The sequence below is a fragment of the Pleurodeles waltl genome, chromosome 6 (genome assembly GCF_031143425.1).
Source record: "Pleurodeles waltl isolate 20211129_DDA chromosome 6, aPleWal1.hap1.20221129, whole genome shotgun sequence".
Lineage (NCBI taxonomy): Eukaryota > Metazoa > Chordata > Amphibia > Caudata > Salamandridae > Pleurodeles > Pleurodeles waltl.
In genome coordinates, this window is record NC_090445.1 from 888068973 (window position 1) to 888090744 (window position 21772).

General features: G+C 41.7%; 1 protein-coding gene across 10 annotated transcripts in view; it reads right to left on the bottom strand.

Annotated features, from left to right (window-relative positions):
• Nucleotides 1-21772, bottom strand: part of UROS (uroporphyrinogen III synthase) — a 450422-nt gene that overhangs the window by 185344 nt on the left and 243306 nt on the right. Inside the window, exon 1 of one of the 10 annotated variants that reach the window (XM_069239699.1) lies at nt 20837-21174. The exons of 6 other annotated variants lie outside the window; for them this stretch is intronic. In XM_069239699.1, the coding sequence (XP_069095800.1) occupies nt 20837-21083 (247 nt within the window). In that variant the 5' untranslated portion in view covers nt 21084-21174. Of the gene's footprint in view, nt 1-20836; nt 21175-21772 lie in introns of those variants that run through there. 3 more of the 10 variants (XM_069239703.1, XM_069239697.1, XM_069239698.1) reach the window with 3 other exon arrangements.

Sequence of the window (21772 nt, forward strand, 5' to 3'; positions counted from 1 at the left end):
AAAATGTTAAAATGCTTTGTAAATGTGATGAAATGTGAAATTGAAGGCCAAAAATCAAGTAGGAATCGTTAACTTGACTCGTGGGAGCAGCAAAAGCACAAGGAACAGAAACTAATAATGATCACTGGTATACCCAAATCACTTTTATGCACCAACATAAGGCGAGCATGTAGTACAAGAAGAAAAAACAAAGAACTCAAACCAAATAATGAAAAGTTCCAACCTGTCCACTGACATTTCAATTCCGATTTTTGTATTTCTTTTGTTCGTGAATTCAAATATATTGTCATGTGTGTTTTGATGTATACTGTTTCTGCCATTATTTAGGCGCAAACTGTAGAAATTGCTTAGGCGGGGTCTCTGGTTTCTAATAACGAATCTTTGGGGGTCCACAGAAGTCAAATGGTTAGGAACCGCTGTCTTAAACCTTCTGCCGTACTGTGCTGTAAGCACAAGTGATGTCTAGGGGAGAACACAGTTCCTATATTTGCTCCACGCATAGTGAAAACAAAGCTGGTGTAGGTAGAACCAAGCCTTTGCACTTCGTGGACAACTGTGTCATTCTGCATTTTTTAACTTTCGACTGATTAGCGCTTTTTCCCCTCATTGAAGTAGACAATTTACTAGTCCCTTTAGGATGCTCCATGTCTTTTTTAGCATATGGTTCTTCTGGCCAGGGGTGGCACTTAAAGTCTACACCTGACCAAAAAGGAGAGTGATTTCTGTCCATTAACAGGCAATAGGAACACTGGCCTTTGGTGTAAGATTAGAGTTCAGAGAGAGGCACGGGCTTTTTTACTAGGCCCTCCAGAACAGAAGTCTCACACCCTTCAAATACAAAAGCGGTTCTGCTTCCAAAACATTTCGTCCTTCACTACCTCCTGCATATATGTGATAAGGCCTGGAGTGTGGCATGGGTTTTGCGTGCTCCTTTCCAGTAAGTGCCTCTGTGGGTGGTGTTTTCACTGGTTACAATGGAGGCTGACTGAAAATGGGACAGGACCTTGGAAGGATGCAACTTTCCTTTCTGCAGCGGGCTGAGGCCCAGGGAGGAGCAGCACTAGGATGCATTGGATTTGGAGATGCTGGGGCTCCTAATCTTGTGGGAATGCACTCCGCTTGGTGTTTGGTTCAGAGGGTGCATGAGCCGTTGAAGGTCATGACCTATGAGGGGTCAGATGCTAGACCTAGACACTCCTGTCTCATCCGAGTCAGCGTCAGGGTCTGTCCCAGTGACCAGGAAGACTTAGCACTGGAGAACAGTGTCGAGGAAGAAGAGGACCAAGCCTTCCTATGCTCATTCTTGAGCTTTTTTTGTGGGAAGATTACATAGGAGATCATTCCTTTACAGAGGACTTACCTGATGATGAAGGAGACTGCTTAGGCATCTTCCTGCAAGCTTTAATGAGAATCAATTTGGACTCTCACTTCCTCATGGCCTTTGGGTACATGGAGGCATACGAACTGCCTGAGGCTGTGTTATGTTTCGATCCAAGACACCACATCCAGGAGACACTTAACGTAGTTGCTGTCAAAATGCTGATGAATTTCGCCAGTGAGACAGATAGAATGAGCTCCAGACGTGTGTTGATGAGGTGTGGAAAACATGAACTAATGCCAGTGCACCGCTTGGCATTTAATATACTCTGCGGTCATCATGACTAGAGCCCGAGTTGTGGCTGGAGCTTCAGCGTGCCACTCTAAGGCACCAGGGAGCCACTGGTGGCTGGGGGAGATTTCACTACTAGTCCAGGACCTGGAGAAATAATTCATAGAGCAAAGAACCTGTGGGAGGATGTATCATCAGAGAAAAGTGTCTTGTTTTTACTGAGTGAACATAATGTTTGTTTTAGGTGATATTTTGTGATATTAATTGTTGGATTTAAAATCATTTGATTAATCAAACTGGGGTTCTTTCTTTTGTAAACCTTTTTGTACAGTTCTTCGCATGCTTCTTTGTGTCGTGTGTTTTTTACAACAATGTGTTGTTCTCTTAATTGAAAAACAAACGTTACCCCCACCCTCCACGACTGGCCCAAGTTTCCTAACACTGCTATAGAGTTTGCCACAAATATTTGCCCTCTACAGCCAAAACAATATATTCAGCTGTATTTCAGGGAAAGCTCTACAACATCAATTGAGCGATAGGTCTTACCATGTTTTTATGATGCTGTTCCCCTGGAGTGTACTTACAAGCCTAGAAGCCGGAGTACCCTTGCTATTGTGCCTTGCTGAGATGTCTGAAGCTGCACTGCTCTGAAAGTAAATGAACTGTCTGACCTTGGAAGCAAAAATGAGGACCAGCTATCTGACCCATGCACGGAGCACCACGCAAGTGTAACTGCCTCCTTTAGATGCAACTATGTAGTTTCTTTTCAGCTGGCCTGATCTGTGAATCATCTATAACAATCTACTCTATCAAAGTCTTGCAATGTGCCTGGGTCACCCATGTACAAGATCTGTTGATAAGCCAGCAGTGTCCTTTGACTATGCTGACTTTTTGAGCATCAGCATAACTCTGTTTCCAGCCCAGAGGGACACAAATGAGTCTTCTCTTCACCATAGGTCGATTTTCCCCGCTAGGCTGTAGGAACTAAGGAACGTAACCGACTGTTTACGAGATCTGGGCTCTTAAAATGACACCCCAATGTACAATGAATTTAGTGCAGAGGACCCCCATATGACCTACTTTATCCCAGAAAGCCTACATGTAGTCCACACACAGGTAGGCTCCAGTTGGAACACTGACTTGTTCCAGCTGGATCTGTAACTGATCAGAGCCTGAACTGCACCTGGTGAGCTCTGTCACAGATAGCTGAATACCTGGTGGCCACATTAATTGGGCTTTGAAACATGATTTCAAGATCAGTTGCTCTTGCAAACTAGAAATGTCCCTCTGTGATGAGTGTGAATTACAGTTTTTGAGTGGTTTTTGGAAAGTGTCTCAGCCAACTAGACAAACTGACTGGGATATTTCCCCAATGCACACAGAGACGAAGAGAACTAGGACAAGGGGCAGACATTTCATAACAAACTAGATACATTTGTATTAGGTCAGATGACCTACAGAGCACTTAGGCAGTGCTCCATGGGCTGGTGTGACTGGTCAATGTGTGGGATGTTTTTTTTGGCTTTTTGTGGGCCTGTTTTATGGTGTGCTGGGACACTCTTTTTACTGATGATTTTCCTGATATTAAACAAGCACTGAATGCAGCGTGCTCAAATCCATGCAGTCTTCAATAACCTGCAAAACACTTATACAGCATGTCTTTACAAGTTGAAAGCTGCCCTTATTTGCATACATGGGCCCTTAATTGCATACATGTATAAGTTATTTAATGGAGCGCCACCTTTAATTTGGTGCCCATTTTTTTCTCTGTCCCAGTCTGACCCTCTATTTGTAACATTTTGTTTGGCACTGAGGGACACTGCTTAGTAAACAACTGAAAGTTATATTTCTATAAACTGTTGTCTCCAGTCCAAAAGTTACATAATACTTAGCATAATGCTGCATAAATGATGTAGGTGTGAGGTTGTTTTATAGAAAGAACTAAGAGTCTAGTTTTTTTGTTGTTCGTCATTTAAACTGCCTTACATTTCTCACCTGTCAATATCACCCTTTATTTTGAACAGATATAGCTTTGATTGGATATTGCGTTTATGAAGTGTGAGTACTGAGTGAACAGTATCAGAGTCCCAGTCCTACTGCAAGCTCCAGGAATAAGCCCTGAAATTATCAAGCTACCTTTCCTTGCAGAGTCAAAGGCTTTAGGGGGTCATTTAACAAATTGTTGTAGAGTTTGGGACACCAGTGGATATGACACATCCCAACACAGATACTGCCTAGTAACCACTGATTGCCCCAATGTCCAGCAAAAGGCCTCACAGTGAAGGGCATACAGTGCAAATATGTTTTGTAGACTTCAGGAGACATTCAATGCCACTCAATAAAGGTAAATAAATGTACAGGGTGGTGTCATTTACAAGACACCAGACATTCAGCCTATAGAGGGATTCGTCCTGAAGGCAACGACTGCGTGACTTCACAACTAGTGGCAGTATCAATGTTTTAATTAAATGAGTAAAGTGAACCAAGGATTCCTGGTGGATGCCGGACCCTTACATCAGGGAGTGGTGGAAGAAATAAAGGAACAGAGGAATAGAATAGTTTGAAATAAAGCATTAACGTGTCAAAACAGATTCATCCGGTCACATGAACACATTTTATAACGATACTACAACCAGACAACAAACTTTTGCTTTGACATGGCCTTTACTGGGCCTGTCATGTTCTCTGCCTGGCACATGCAATAGTCTAACTTTGATCTCAGCGCTACAGCGAGGTCATGACAAATAACCTGATATAGCAATATATATATGATGACTGTGACAGCAACGCTATACAAACAAGGGATGGCTTGTGCCCCACCAAAATACTCTAGTTTTTTTTTTAATTTTATTTTTTATAATCAAAGCTATTTACTTGTAATAAACACATACGTATTACAGTGTTAGCAGTCAAAACCAATAGTTTCCTTCAAATTATGTTCCGGAAAAGTGACAGATTAATTGCAAATGGTTATGTAAGTTACAGTTTTTTACTAGATATTTTTAAATAGATCATTTTAACAACTGTTTTCATCCCCAGGCTTCTATGGATCCATCGTTTTAAAAATACTAAAAAGACTTTACAAACCTACAAAGTTGCCAAATTCTGTCAAGTAAATAGACAATTAGTTCTACCGAGTTATCGAAGTTCCTTTGCTCCCTAAAGCGAGCTCTTGAAAAAATGACTCAAAGAATGAACAAAACGAGTGTTATACTACTAAAACCTTTACATTCGCCAAAGCCAATCACCTCATAAAAGGGAACTTTAAAGCCCCAAATGTGAACATTTCTGCGGTTTACCTGAGAAGCAAGTTTAACCCCATCGCTTAACCCCTCTAAAGTACATTCAGCACTTCCGTTACCTCCTTTCAAATCATAGGTCAAAGGAGACCCTAACCGGGATCTAGTATCTAGGTATGAAGGCATGAATGTATGTTATATTCTTTTGTGTCAACTTATAAAACACTTGCATGCCAAAAGTAGCCTATTTCTCCTGCCACTAGCCAAACATATAAAATTACCAGTCAGTCAAAAATTATGAAAGTTATTTGCAGCCCTGTGGGCAGCCCAACAATGAGGAGCAGAACCCTCGCCATTACCTGGTCAGTGGGAACCACATACCCAATCTATAGATCCCTGCCAGCTTGGCTAATCAGTATTCAGCAATTCACTGATAAGCACAGCCTTTTGTCAGGCACTACCCGGCCACACACATAGTCAGAGAAGGACTTGGGCAGGAACTTGGTCCTGTCTTATGCAAATTATGTTAAAATTATGCAAACACTGCTTTTGTATCACAGGGTCAGCCACAGAGTGTGGAAGCATAACTTCTCTGCAGCTGCAAAACCTGACACACAGGAAACATGTGCAAGAGTCTAATTCTGGTCTACAGCCAACACTACAAATAACCCGAAAATACTAAGATATGGTGAATATTGAAGAATGAGCACCCCGAATACAAGACAAGCCAATCTGAAATCAATTCAGGATTCACTGACTGACATCAGTGATAATTTGTCAGCAAAGGGGCGAGATGTCATTATTTATTTATTTCTAGGTCCCAGTCTTGCTGCCTAATGAGTAACACAGCTTTCAGTGAATAAAATGCCGCTTTAGGAAGTTCAATCAGGGCTGCACTTTTGAAGCTAATGTGAGCGATCACTAAAGACTGAACCACTGAGTGTAAGTTTTTATTATTTAGGAATGGTTTTAATTTTTTGGGAAACGAAGTGCAGCTTCGTCCGCGCAGCTCTGGCATTTTTAAAGTGGTCATTATGTGCTCTAAATAAAAGATGCAGATAAATCGTAAAGCAAAAGGACTTTACCAAAGGGGAAATATTTGGAACTAAGTCACTAATTAAAGTTCAGAGAGCCATTACTTATTGAAGTTAGCTTTGAATTGTTCAGTGATGTCAACAGGTTCTCAATTTATCTATGTTAACAAAGGAAGCGTTTTAAAGTAAATGGAGTATAATCTGCATATTGATGAAGGAAAAAGCTGGTTCCCCCATCAGGATTTGTGCACGAGATAAACTAGAGAAGGCTAAGATGGTACACTATGGCATGCCACACTTGATCAGGGGAGTGTCAGAGGAGATGTTCTCCATTCTATGGTCAGCTTGCAAAGAGGTGAACCAACTCAGGAACCTCCCCTTGAAGGACAATCATGCTTCAAAATCAGGTACTGTATCAAATGCCACTGAGAGAAGGATGAGGAGACAAGATTCACCTTTGTCCAGTATGAAGTGAATGTTGTCTTAAGAATATTAACAGTTTCCTATTTTATACTCTCCGGTGACAAGTAGAAAACACTAAGATACACCTTCATCTTTTCTGATGTATCATATTAAATGGTGTACCGGTGACGGAAGTGACATTTACTTTCACAAGTAACAACAATTCCTATTAGATTACTATCAACTGAGTTGTGATTCCCACTCGATACACACAAGACCAGGCGTCCAAATGTTGCCTTGACTGACCATTTCATAGAATAGCCAGGCTGCTCTTTCACCTTCATTTTTTAAAGAGTATTTTCTATATCCACTACCTCTCCGTATCACTTAACAACAATCACAAGTCACTAAACTACTTAATCTTTGCACTTTGTACTCCATCCTACCTGCCCACACATCAGTGCTGCTGGGAATTTACAGCTCACTACCATAGACGTAAAGTCAGTGCCAAGCCCTGTTCCCACCACTCCTGTCACTCTGCCAGTTCTGTTCTGGCAGTAGGTCCTAACAGTCTTTGTGGATCTACTACAGATCAAAACAGAAACATCGCTTGTAAAGCTGGCCACAGCTTGCCAATTTTCTCTTCTGGTCTTATGTCAAGTCCCAGGCCTCAAAAAATGATACAAATGTTACTAAACCTCCAGGTCGAGTAACTTAAATAATCTACTCGACCTAACTGTAATGTACTATACCTGTAAATAGGTCTCAAATTGTGTGATCCTAGGCAAATAGTTTACAGAGTCCCTTTTTTCTTAATTCTCACATATGATTGCACCTTCAAATATGTGAGCTCAGCATTTCTGCAGTACAAAAAAACATTGTTTGTTTGATTAAGTAGACTAAAGTTTGTTGCATGTATCACAAGAATCTAGCCCATATACCAATGCGGACTAGCCCACATAACTGAGGACTTCTTTTAGTTTACTAACAACTTTAACATCAGGGCAGGAGTGTCTCTTAGTTTGTTTAAACACTCAATTTTAATAAATATATTACTAGACCATGATGTGGTAACATATTGTCATCTACACACAGTAACTTTCCAATAAATGTCCCAAAACCTCTCCACTAACTTGCAGCTTTTCTGATAAAACTATATAGTGTAATAACAATCTGTGAAAATTGGGTTTTAGAAAACATATCCTTTGCACGTCAACATGTTAAGTATTCTGATTTGTTTTCATCCTATTAAAATATAAAAATGGCTTTCACAACTACTGAAACATATTTTGAAATGTTTGCACAGTTGACTTAGTCATGTAAATGGTGTGTTCTAGGAAAAAACTGACATCCTATATCCTTTTATTTTAAGTTCTAAGCAGTAGGCCACACCATTCACCTTACAAAGTCCTGATTAACTCTGCAGTCAGAAGGAAAATTAATTGTAAATTTTTTTTTGACTTTTGACCTCTGTGAACACAGAGCAAATGTGACATAAGAACAAGATTTAAAGGCATCTTTTATTGCCCCTCCACTTTTCGACTGAACAGAACATCTGTTCAGTGTCAGCTGGCAAGAGTAAGTATTAAAAATAGCTCTGACCCGATCAAATAAGACTCAATGGGAGTGGTCGGGTGGATTTTTGGAGCTGAATCCTCTTGTAATAACTAAGCATGTGTTGTGTTTCAGGAGGCCACGTCCTGAGTAGGCTTGATGGGCATCAACATCGAGAAAGATATCAAAGTATCAATTTATGTCTCAAGCAGAGGGAGCAGACAAGGAGATCCTACCTTACCGCTATTGTCCTCCACGTTCCCTATTAGGCCATTTCTAAACCATTATCCCTAAAACGTGGCACGGCCAAGTCTTGCAATCTCATAGTGCAGTGGTTCCCAACCTGTGGTCCTGGGACCCCGGGGGTCCGCGAAGCCTTCTCAGGGGGTCCGCGACTGCTTAAAAAATTAAAAAATATTTACAAATATTGACAAATTAGGTCCCAATCATACAGTAATGACTCAGTGGGGGTCCCCGGATTCCAATGATGATTAAGTGGGGGTCCCTGGGTTTCATTAATGATAAAGTGGGGGTCCACAGAAGTCAAAAGGTTGGGAACCACTGTCATAGTGTATATCCCTCTGGTTCACACTCACTGATTATTTGTATGCAGTTCCGCAGTATTAAAATCGAGATTTCAATATAACTGAACACTTCGATGAGTGTTCTAACCACGCAGCGCATTTTACTTTATCTCCCCCAAGCTCCCTATCTTGGCACTATCCCAATTCCAAATTAGAATTCATGTATTACCCGGTTATGGTCTGGTACAATAAAAGATCATTATCCTAATTAAAATAATTTTGGGAACCTCGTCAGTGCTAATAGCGCAGACACATAAAATGTGCAGATTGTAAGCACGGAGTAATAGCTCGATCATTTTCAGTGTGTGGGTACAACCTTGTGGCAAGATGAACGACCGGAAACACAACATTGTCGGGCAAAGTTTGATGTTAGCAAAATTCTGATCGCCGGGGAATATGCAGTTTACAGAGTTAGCACAGAAAAGGTGAGAGAGCTTTGTCCTGCTGCAGTGGGGTTGTAATTTTAGACTACTGTATTGATATCGGATACATTTCTTAAAAGCTAAAATACAAGCACATTTAATGAGCGCGCACAGAAGGCTCGCTGCTTTTATGGCACATCCTGGACACTTTTATTTGTGATACTCAGCTTAAATTGATAATGCAATTATGTGCAAATAGATTCAAACGTAAACTGCTAACAACTCATTTTCAAACACAACAATATAGCAAATAAAAAGAACAAAGCACGCCTTTAATGCAGTGCTCCTGTACTCACAAAACGTAATGTCATCCAGGAGCTAGACAATGACTTAACAATGTCCTCCTGAAAAGGTATCTTTTCAGGCTGCTCTTTTCAGTGAAATTAGAAACCGTGAAGTTTGGACGGGGGGAGGGAGGGGGTCTATCCCAAGGTCCCAGACTTTTTATGCAAGGCCCAAGGAAAGCCATTAGAGAAAGTAGAGGTTACCTGCCTTACCCATGGAGAGGAGCGGTATCTCCACAAAGGATCAACAATCAATCAGCCATGCACCTCTTTCTGAAGGAGGTGAGTGGCCCGAACTGGAAGGCACAATTCACCGACAAACAGGAAAAAAGGGATCTTTGCTGAATCAGATGAACTTCTTAGAGCAATCTTTGAGAAATGCATCTTTCCCGTGTTTCAAACTGAAGTGACCTCCTGATATCCCCTTCTGAACCATATCCTTTGGCTGGCCACTGTTGCTTTAACTGTGACACAGCGTAAAGCGTCGCATTCTTCCCACGCCTGGCTTTTTCATTTCCATTAAAGCTTGCAATAAACTTAAACTGCTCTGCTTTGTTTATCATTCCTTCTTCAGCATAGCTCCCAAATCTATCACCAATGCTCTAGTTCGTTACCATCAGACAAGATCACTTCAATCTTCTCAAATGCTGCATGCCCCTATATTCCATTAGGCCCACTTGGGTGGCAGTACCTTTTCGGTTCCGGCTTCTTTTAAGAAGCAAAACTTGCCCTCCGAGCTTGGAAACATCCCCTCTTATGTGTAATTTAAAAAATAAATGAATCATTCTTGTTTCAACAATACTTCCCCTAGCCGCACTATTGCTCTCTATTTGTGACTGAGTTTTCAGTGTCCAGAGACCTTTGGATGATAGTGCGCCCTATAAGAGAATAACATAACATAATCTAACATATCTTTTACAGACTTGGTGGTCTTCGGTACTTGTAAAAGACTATGGGGGTCATTCTGACCCTGGCGGACGGTGACCGCCAGGGTCACCGACCACGGGAGCACCGCCAACAGGCTGGCGGTGCTCCCGAGGGCATTCTGACGGCGGCGGTTCAGCCGCGGTCAGAAAGGGTAAACCGGCGGTCTCCCGCCGGTTTACCGCTGCCCCATTGAATCCTCCATGGCGGCGGAGCGCGCTCCTCCGCCATGGGGATTCAGACACCCCCTACCGCCATCCTGTTCATGGCGGGAAACCCGCCATGAACAGGATGGCGGTAGGGGGTGCCGCGGGGCCCCTGGGGGCCCCTGCAGTGCCCATGCCAATGGCATGGGCACTGCAGTGGCCCCCGTAAGAGGGCCCCACAAAGTATTTCAGTGTCTGCTTTGCAGACACTGAAATACGCGACGGGTGCAACTGCACCCGTCGCACCCCTGCAACTACGCCGGCTCAATTCTGAGCCGGCGTCCTCGTTGCAGGGGCATTTCTGCTGGACCGGCGGGCGCTCTTTCGGAGAGCGCCCGCCGGCCCAGCGGAAATGTTTAAATGGCCGCCGCGGTCTTTTGACCGCGGTGCGGTCATTTCACGGCGGTACCTTGGCGGACGGCCTCCGCCGTCCGCCAAGGTTAAAATCACCCCCTATGGCTCTATTCTTCCAAATATATTTCAGTGTGAAAATTCCATATTCTAATTTATTAATATTTCCCTCCCATTTCACATATGATGCTGCATATGTTCTGGCATTCCTAAGCTTCACCAGAACAGTGCAGGTCCCTCTTTCATCAGTCTGATGTTCGTTACCACAGCTCAGCCAAGTTCACCTCTTCATGCATTACTTATGCTTTCAGAATGCTCCACCATGTACAATTCTAACTCCCACTAAAACTGCTCTTGGCATCAGGCCTTATATTCTAACTCTGAGCCTGGCTGCCTATTTTCAAGCAAGGAGATGAGTAGGTCAATTTGTTTATGTTCTAAAGAACTCCAACATTAACTTTTCTGACAGTACATACATGCATGTGCTATTTTTATAGCAAATACCTAGCCAAAGGGCAGCAGAGCCCTGTATATGGTGCAGTATATTTTGAACAGTTGAGGTAGTATCTGCTCCAACCTGATCTGCCTTCAGCCTAGCTCTACATCAAAACGTAGAAGTGACCTCTCAGTCCTGCATCTATAGAGGGATGGGCATAAAGGAAAACTAAGACTACAGGTACAAACAAAGGTTTCCTAAGTCTATTAGACAAGATAAGCCTCCCTCACATTATCAGCGACTAATGAACAAGTTACTTACTTTCTGTAACAAATTATCTGGTAGAGACATATTCTAGTTGCAGATTCCTTACCAGATCCAGTCCAGAGCAAGTTGACAGCCAGGGGTGGGATCAAATTCTGAAAAACAAGTGGCCTGGTAATAGTGTGCAGCTATTGGACAAACAAACAAAGAAAACAATGATAACTAAAAATTAAAGGGGGGGGGCGGGAGATAAGTAAGACTGCGAGGAAAGCCTTGCACTTCCATTGGGTGCTAAGAAAAGTGACATATTAGTCCCTTCATGTCAGACACCAATCAAAATGATGGTAAAGGAACTATGGTGGGGAGGAGATGAGGGGTAAAAGCACAAATAGGCAGGAGAGCCAGCGAATAAGGTTTAGGAAACTCAGATACACAAGAAAGCCATCCAACATAGAGCAAAAGACTGACCCAAAGCACACTCTACATATACTGCATTATAGACTTCACCAACAGTCAGCTAAAGTGGTCTTTAGGTTGATACCTTAAAAGACCAAGATAAAAAATTGCAAAACTCAATGCATTCTTGCAAATGTTTTCCATGTCAATGTCATTTATCCTGGGCTTTCGCAGACAATGTTTAGGCCACCCTAGACTTTACGTTCAGGTGTTTATCTGAGGCTAGGAATTGGGGCCAAGGAGCAGGAGGACAGTCAGCCAGGTGCTCAGAGGCAAATCAGAAGGAGATATCAAGTATAATTGACACTAGTTAGGCGAACAGAATAGAACAAGTACTGCTTGTTGTCAATGTGAGGTAAGCAAACTTTGAAAATAAAACATATGCACAAAATCACAAAATCAGTGGAGTTCACTGGTATCCATGGGAGTCTGCTAGCTCAAATTAACATGGTAAGTGGCCCTTAGTTCCTGGTTCCAGGGTCAGCCACTTAAGCACCACTCAGAATACTGCATGTTATACCCTTGATTATGCTGTGGTAGAAGAGCTCACTAATTTATGAGAAAGTAATGCTGTCATTTCACCCTAAATACAGTCTGTCAGTCTAAAACCTCAGAAGTAGGGTTAACCCTGTGGAACCTTTCTGGCATGAGAAGTGCTTTAGGAACACCATAAAGGCTCAGCTACCTATATATGGCTGATTATGAGACCAACAATATTTTGAACCATACCAATCCCTTCCTAGGACATATAAGGAAGTGGTCCAGGTATATTGACGAAGTGTTGTTAATCTGGCGGGGGTCAGTGACTGAACTTCAAGAATTTCATTCTTGGTTGAATAACAAGTCAAATGATATACAATTCACTATGGATTATAACAGAGAAAACATTCCTTTTCTAGATTTAAGAATAGGAGTAGAGGACAATAAGTTATTTGTTTCGTTATACCAAAAAGCAACAGAAAGGAATACATTACTACATTATACTAGTAATCATCCTAGAAGCTTGAGAGATATTCTTCCATTTGAACAGTTCCTCCGGATCCGGAGAAACTGCATACAAAAAATCTGATTATTTCAGAGAATCGGACACTCTTATAGAAAGACTCGTTGAAAGGGGTTACCCAAAAAGACTAGTAAAGAGAGCGAGAAAATGTGCTTGGTATAATCACAGAGAATGTCTCTTAGAACCAAAGCCATTGAAAGAGAACCACAATAGACTAGCCTGTGTAACCACATTCAATCCCGCTAGTAATGATATTAAGAAAATTATTCTACACCATTGGGAACTAATTAAAGATCACCTTCATGTACAAGATTCCCCATTATTTGCATTTAAGAAAGGCAAGAACTTAAAAGATACTTTGACACAAGCACTTTTATGACTAATGCTTAAAAGAAATGATAACACACTATGGGGTTTACCAGCAGTTGTGGGACACTATAAATGTGGACACTGTGCGGCTTGTAAGCTTAGCTTTAATACAACAGAAGTTCGCTATAATCATGACACATTTACTTTACCAGCTTTTACAAATTGTAATACACAGGATGTTATTTACGCAATCTGGTGCCCATGTAAGCTTTTGTATATTGGAAAAACGACACAGAAGGCTAAATGTAGGATCCTGCAGCACAAAAGCAGGATTAAAGGCAAAACAGTAGGAGGGCCACTAGTGGAACGTTTTGAAAAATTTCAGCACAACAGTGATGAATTGAAATGGCAAATTATTGAACAAATCAATGTGTACCCAAGAGGAGGAGATAAAGATTACCTCCTCTCCAAACGCCAATTGTTCTGGATGGAAAAATGTGGAACTATAAATGATGGACTGAATACTTTAGAGGATTGGAGACAGGCATCTTTATAATAGTTGTTAGGCCATTTCCATCAACTTTAGTCTTTATGAGTTCTATTTGATAGTTGTGACTTATGTATGTATATACATATATATATCTATATATATATATATATATATCTATATATATATATATAGATATTTATATATATATATAGATATATATATAGATATATATATATATATGAATCATACAGATCTATACACTTAAATTGGTGGTTGAACATATATAACCATGTTTTGCCATAGGGTTGCCCCTTCAGGTAGTGATCCAGTATGTATCCAGGGTAGTTGTTGGGTTTGTTTATTGGCTACAAATATATGATGATTTGTCCTTTTTTCCGTTTTTGATGAGGGCCTTGAATGATGAGAGATTCTATAAGTAGTTACAACACCCATGTAGAATGGGCAAAGGATTGTTTGCACTCGATATATGGACGTTCCAACCACTTCTTGTAAGTAGGATATTGGATGTCGATATTATTGTGGATGGCATCCACCTTTCTTGAAGGTAAATTGTAGTTTACGATCCGTGTACAAGAGCTATACAAATGCCATAGATTTGTCGCTGGTATAGAAAAAATACAATATGCCCCGGTTGAACTGTAAGGGGATTGGCTGAATTAGATAGGATGATGTCCCGCCTCCAGGCGGACCGGATACGAAACATGGTTACATGTGAATTGAATTGGAAATACGCAGGTGTTTTGTATAAGCCTGCCCCTTCGGACCAGAAAGGGGAAAGGCTGTTTCCCGATACGGCTTTCGGAAAGGGAGTTGTTTCACAAGGCTGCGGACCTGAAAGGAAACATTTGCTTTGGTCGGATACACACACGCCAGCTCTATTTAAACTCTGCCACCATACGCAGACGGGAGGTCGTAATTGAATTATCTCCGTTGCGTGGAAGAACAGGCTGAAAGCAAGTAAGTTGGTTAGGGAATCAGTATTAATGCGTGAATGCCAGTATTTTCGGCATTCTTATTTTCATATATTTTTGATTATTTACTTTTAGAAACTTGGAATTGAACATCAGCCGCCATTATTGCCGGGACTCTCTCTTTTGAGGAGACAAAGATATTAAGGGAGAGACTATATGCCTGTTGAAGAGCCCGTTTTTGAGGCTTTAATGAACAATAATTTGTACTCTGTAGAATCGCTAACAATGTAAGTATTTTTGCAGGGTGGATTATTAGTTTATCCTTTAGTAATATTAGATTAAGAAACATTGGTGGTTCATAGAAGTTATGTGTTTATTAGGAAGATGACTCTATCAAGAAATGAAAATCTATAATTTCAACTACTAGGTGAGTGATTACGCTTTGGATTACTTGATACATTGTTTTTTTAAGGAAAAGAGTCCCTCCATTAAAATAGATGTTTAATTATTATTTTGTAGATGCTACTATATAGAATGATTCCCAGTCCTGATGATGACCTGTTGTTGATTCATATCTACATACAGGGTTGAAACGTCGACATAAATTGAAATGTGGATTGACATAACATTTGTTTAAGTGACTACAGGAATCTTGGATTGACGGAGCCTCTGGAAGTTCACTCTGATTTTAACCACATATTTTGTATATATTGTATAGAACACCATCACTTTGTTCATAATATTCACTTTCACTGTGCTTATCAATATATGAGCACCTATTGCTATACATTTTTAATGAGAAATATTGTATGTTGGGTTTGTTAGAGGACATTAATTGAGTTTGCAAAATAAATAAAATTCTTAAATTAATCCACGGAGACTGGATATATTGAATATAATAATTTTAAATTATTCACTGTGGGAGTCTAGGTTTACTTTCCCCTTGTAATGACCACGTATTATTATCATTGTTTATTTACCTAAATCAAAGGATTAGTGGGTTTTGCCTCATTTTCTTTATTACCTGTAATGAACAGGCTGAGTATAGGATTTGGAAATCTGCACTGATTGCAAAGTACGCCGTCTAGAGTAGATGGGCCACTGTAGTGAAAAAGACATTCTTTTCATGAAACAATCCATTTGCATTTCATAGAGTTGAGAGCTGTACTCTGAAAGAATGACTGTAAAAATATGCGAACATGGAAAACCGTCATCATTTCACTTGAAGACAAACCTAATTTTATATTTTATATGTGTAAGTGGTTTCCGTAGGGGAATCAATTTAACAAATACATCAGCAGAACTGGTGATTTCTTCTTCTGTGCCAAGGCAGAATGTTTTAAGGATGGAAGTAACATTTTCTAAGGGTACAAACATGCAGAACTAGAGCTTTGCCAGTACAAAGTCACAAATTGCTTGTTATAATTCCCTAGTTTTTACAGGACTACACCATACTGTTACCAGAAAATTGATGGCTGTGATGTATTTATGGGACAGACAGTGTACGGAACCATTTTTTGGATGAGCTACTACAGTAGGAACCCCAGAGGTAGTGTTCTGTCCCGTTGTGAGAGGGTTAAGTGCAGCTAGCACACAGGCAGCGGGTGAGGACAAATAACCCCAAAACAATCCAAGAATGAAATCCAATTTTTAGCCTTGATCCTAGAGTTGTTTATCTGTGTCAATTGCAGTTGTGGTGTATCTATGTTGTCTGCTAGTCAAGAAGGGAAAGCTGCAATGGTAGCCATGCTGTGGAACTGTGGCACGTGCGTCATTGTCCTCAACACCAAAACCAGCTTTTGAGGACTGACCAACAATAAGTTACTCTGTTCATAAGGTACTCAACATTTTTAAACAAATATGGGTCAATAGGGCTTGTTTCTTGTCATGGCAAGACAGCTGCCTGAGCTTAGCCATCTGATGCTGCAGATGAGCTTGAAGTGATTTGTACGTGTGCCGGTGCCATTTTGGTGCCTTTCTATTTAGGAACCTTAACTTCTCCACAGGCCAGTCTCACAGTACGTTTGTGATGGACCGTGTCCATCTGCATGATCGGATGTCAGTTGCATGGATCATTACTGACATTTTCACAGAAACCACTGCTTTGTTGGGTTCCAAACAATGACTACACACAATGTCATGCATTGTGGTTCCTTAGTCTGCTGCATGTGGTACCATTCAATTGTCTGCAATAAAGTATATAAAGGCTGGCTCTTCATAGAATCAAATCCTTGCCTTCTTTGGCCAACCTGTGATTGGATCTAAGGCAGTTATTTGTACAATGAAATATGTGCTGTAGGAATGAATATAAAACATTTAGATGACATCAGCAGCACACACAGATTATTGTAGACCATCACTCTTTGGGAAAAGCTCATTTTGTACCTTCTATTTTCATCTTGAAGTAGCTGGAGCAGATGAGGCTGAACCTATTAAGGACTACATGTAATCACATTTGTGTCCTTCCAGCTCCAAGAACATGCAGTGAAGTTACCAACAGTAACTAAAGGTGCCAAAGAAAAACATGTCAGAAAATTGACAGACCGAAATTGAAACATGAGCATTAAACGAACGGTAGGAAACAGTCTAAGCTCAACTTATATACGAGCAGAAGTAAAAGATACACTGGAAAAATTATTTTCCAAAGAAGGAGTTTAAGATCACAAGTATGGATTTGTTCAAACACTTCACGCCTAGGTTTATTGAGAACATCGCTAAGGGGGTGAGGGGGGTTCATTTAGACCCTATGGGAGGTTCACAAGTCCCAAAAGAAGAATCTTGAATGCTAATGTGTGATGAGCATTCAGAAGTCTGCCAATATTATCATTTCCATCTTCACTTAAGGTAAATGGCCCTATGAAGATCACCAACCTACCTCTAAGTATTCCATGTTTCTTTTTATTTGGTGTCTGCTCTAACTTGTTGTTGTAGAGATTGTTTATTCCTTATAAAACACTTTTATATGGAGTTGTGTAAACGCAATATAGAAAACTGGTGCAAAAGCATAAAATCACTTTTCTGCAGAGATGAAAAAAGATTACAATAGTCGAAAATAAATGGACCTGATATCTCAAAAAAGGTGGGCTGGACTTTACTAAATATTCAGCTTCTTTGCTGAGCATCTCAGACAGACCTGTTGAGAACAATAGTGCATTTTTGAGGAGAGATGAAACTGCAAGTGTGACTGCAGGCATTCATTGCACCTGGGCAATCGAGGGGATAGCTATACAAGTTTGCTGTACCAAAATATTTAACAATGGTCAGGTTAAACATAAAGAAACTGAATCAATAACATGCAGGGGAATTAAAAAATGTCTGGACTCCGTTATTGTAGAGTTTTCCGAATCCTCTGGGTCCCTCCAGGCAGATAATCTCCGTATTACAAGTCTCGTAGGTTCCGTACATGACATAAGGCGGACGGGATATCCATCAGATTCGGAATGAAGTAACCCACCTGCCAATCTCTAAATCAGACTCTAAATGCTGGAAAGTACTCATGCAGACCACAGGAAGGAATCTATCCACCTTCAGAGTCGATCGATTACAGCGATGGATACAAGAAATTACAAAAAGGGGTCATACTGCAGCATGTCTCTAACTTCCACCAGGAAATAAACCAAGCTACAATAATCTACAAGGTGTCCAAAAAGTAGCAGAATCAAAAATGTAGGAGCCAGAGAAAATATGGAGAAAACACTTCCTGACACTGGAAGGATCACCAAAAATGAGGTATAAAACACTTATCCAATACAGTGGTGGTCTAATAATTGTTGCAGAAGTCTTACATGGTGCAATAAATGACGTAAAATATACTTTAAATGTGCAAGCAGGCCTATTTTAAGAGTGGCGTCTGTGCAGCATGATTTTATACCGTTGCTTCGATTTAACCATGTACCTCTCTGGCCCTTTCTCACTCTGAAATTATAGAAGAATTACTCCTGCCAACAGCAGGGAGGAAATGGAAAAGGGGGGACCTCATTTATTAGAGAATTATAGGGAAAAACACTTTCTCAACCGAGCAAAGAAATGTGCCCTTGCACACAGTCAATGGCATATCACTCTGCGTAATAGTACATGATGTAAAATTACACGTCGAATTGCCTTTGACGTGTCACAGATAATTTATATATTTTGTTTCCAGAAGTACACTTGGGAACAGATGATTTCCCAGGCTATCTTTCTACAATATAAGTCCACATACATGAATACTTCAATGCATATGCTATTATAAAATATAACATTTAGAAAAATACGCACCTCCACTTTGGCCTTCTAAATGATGCCTTCCGTTCAACGCATTAGAGTGGAATGTTCCAACGGGATTGGCACTTCCATATCAGAGGCTGAGGGCTATGTGGCAAGCGGTGACACGTGATGTTGGATGGAGGGTGCTGATGTCAATGTGGTTTGTTTCCAACTGAGGTGCTGGTCTGCGGGCTGCCTTACAGCCATGGAGGCTCCTGTCTTCTGAGTCGTGCTTAATTAAAAAGAGCAAGGAGGTCTGCATGTGCCTTACCAAGGCCCTGATTACGAGCTTCCCGGCATGGGCTATATTAACCATGCCTGGTAAATACCAACATCGCGGTGTTAGATATTTATGAGGAGCATTAAATACCACCTATTCCAGTCTGGCATTAAGTAAATAGGGAATAATAGGCATAATTCTGAGCTTACTGCGCCAAAATTCACATGTATCAGTGTTCAGTGGGCATTTCTGGGCAGGGTTTGAGGTGTGGACATTCATCAGGGCAAAACTGCTAAGGATAAGGTAACAAAACTCAGAATTTCAGTATGTGTAGTAAAAGCAGTTACTTCGTAAATGAAATCCGATTTTAGCGCACACTTCTAGACAAGGCCCGAGAGTACTATTGCTAATAGTCCTCTTTCAGGGCACAATACGTATCTGCAATATGTAAGCTACTAAGCACCTTGCTTTATGGGGCGAGGGGAAGCAACCCTGACCATGCAGCAGCACTGGGAGTGGCAGCAACGCACAGTGCCTTTTTTTTTATTAAACTTGGCCCTGTATGACTGAGTTTTAAGAGTAGTTTGATTTATTAGAACTCCAGGATAATATGTATTGTGTAATTGGGAAACATCAAATTGGGTAATAACAATAGAAAATTACACTATTCAGTATGTTAGTAAGTGATGAGATGCCATCTTTTGGTGACTGGCATTGCAATCATTAAAAAGAGCCACAGAAAAGGAAGGCATTTAGATACCCCAGCGTATCCACTCAAATTAAAGAGTTTTCTCAGCCCATGTCTTATTAATCAGAAGTGTAATTAAGTGAGAGGCGCTTTGACTCCTTGTACGGCGGTTGTTTCATATGTTCAAGACTGCCTCACAATTAAAAATTATAATTCAGCAATTTCTTTTAATAATTAAAATATCTATGGATCACTTAGAACCCAGAGGGGTGGCCAGCTGGCAAGCCAATGGTACCTGCCCATGGGAGTCTGCAGGAGGGATAAGGGGTGGGTGCTTGCCCCAACCCTGGATTTAGGTACAGCCTGGTGTGCCTGCTCACAGTGCAGCATAACACTACAGCCATGGTAGTGTTACGCTGCCTGCACTAGTACAGACATTGTCAAAAAGGGTCGAAGGATGAATGCTTGTAAAATGATGCCCTCTCACTGTTAACATATCTGCGGAACCCCATGTACCTGCCCCACAATATTTAAAGTTCCACACTGTGACAGAACATTTCTGACAAAAGTACTCCTGCTAAAACAGTGGGAGCTAATTCACTGAAAGTTATCCCCTGCACGTGAGCAGCATTTGTTAATTTTTCATGGTCACGATCCCTATGCCTTTCATAGTGGTTGCAAACAGGAAAAACCAAGAGTGCTGTTAGGCCTGCCTTATGCAGGTTGCTTTGGTAACATAATTTCTCTGGTGGGAGGAGCTCCGACATGAGGGCCTGGTTCACAAAGGTAAACTTACACTTTTGTGTAAGTTTATATTTTTTTCTTTGCTATTCACAAACTACAAGTTACTAGTAATTTTATGACTGCTTTATGAGGTTTTGGAGGGGTGGGGGGGGATTGCAGCCGGAGGGAGGTCTCCCACCCCTGACCCCCCGGGGAGGATTGGGGAGGGTGGTGCAGTCCGAGACTGGGTGGGCTGGTTGGGCTACATTTGGGCCATGTATAGTCTGGTATATTAAGGAGCCATTTTAGGTGTGGGGCACCATTTGGAGGCATGTGACACAGTGGTTAGCTTTAGAATTTTCTTTTTCTTTGAGGTATTTTCAGTGGCAGTTTATTTGTAGTCTCGCATTTTGGGCGCTATTCAAAACTTAAATAAATAACTTATAAACAGGAAAACATACCACTGACCAGGAAAGATGTCTTCCGATGACAAAGTGCAGCATGCCCTCCGCTTTCTAAGTGAGGCAGACAAAATTGACATCGTGAGGGAGAGCGTGCTGGTAGGTCTGCAGCCTGCGTGCAAAGCTGCGAGCAGTGTGGCGAAGAGTGTTTTGGCCTTTTCATCGGGCGCCATGCACGAAGCGTCTGTGCCCAGATAAGGCGAGGAGGCCACCTGTGTTTGAGGTGGGCAGTCTCCCTTGTGGGCATGGAGGAACGGTGAAGGCGCGCAGCGTCGCTGCTCCCGGGGAGGGCATGCCAGCGAGGAAAGCTTGCGCATGCAAGTGGAGAGCTTTGTCGACGGACAGGCTTTGCTGCTGTGTGTTGCATTTGATCCTGAAGAGGCCTCACTCCCCATGAGGGTGGGGGCGTGACCTCATAAAATAATCGGCCCGAGGCAGGGAAGGGGCGGGGGATGGGCGAGGTGCACCAGGTGTCTGTGCTGACAAGATGGGAGGCTGGAGGAGCAGTGGAGGACAGGTGGAGTGTGCAGGGCGTTACATGAGAGGAAATTATCATCGATATCACACGCAATGTTGAGGAGGACCAAGAGCTGGGGGAGTACCAGGGTGCAGTGAGGGAGGAGCAGGCCAAGAGTGATAGGTTAATGGGTGGAGAGAGAGATAGGGAACCAGAGGAGGAAGGGGTGGGGCCTGACAGGGCTGCTCTGGTCGGTGTCTTCTCACTGGCCCACTATGTTAGAATGGAGTGAGGAGGAAGAAGGAGAGGATGAAGGGAATCAGGAGCAAGGAGGGGATATGGGGACCAGAGGATTAGAGTGGCTGTTTGCGGTCAAGCCCTCCACCAAGGTATATATCAGGAAGCTTACTAGTAGTGCTTGAAAGTGATTTGGGGTGTGGGGGAGAGTGCCTGTCAGGAGCATAGCTGCAGGACTTACA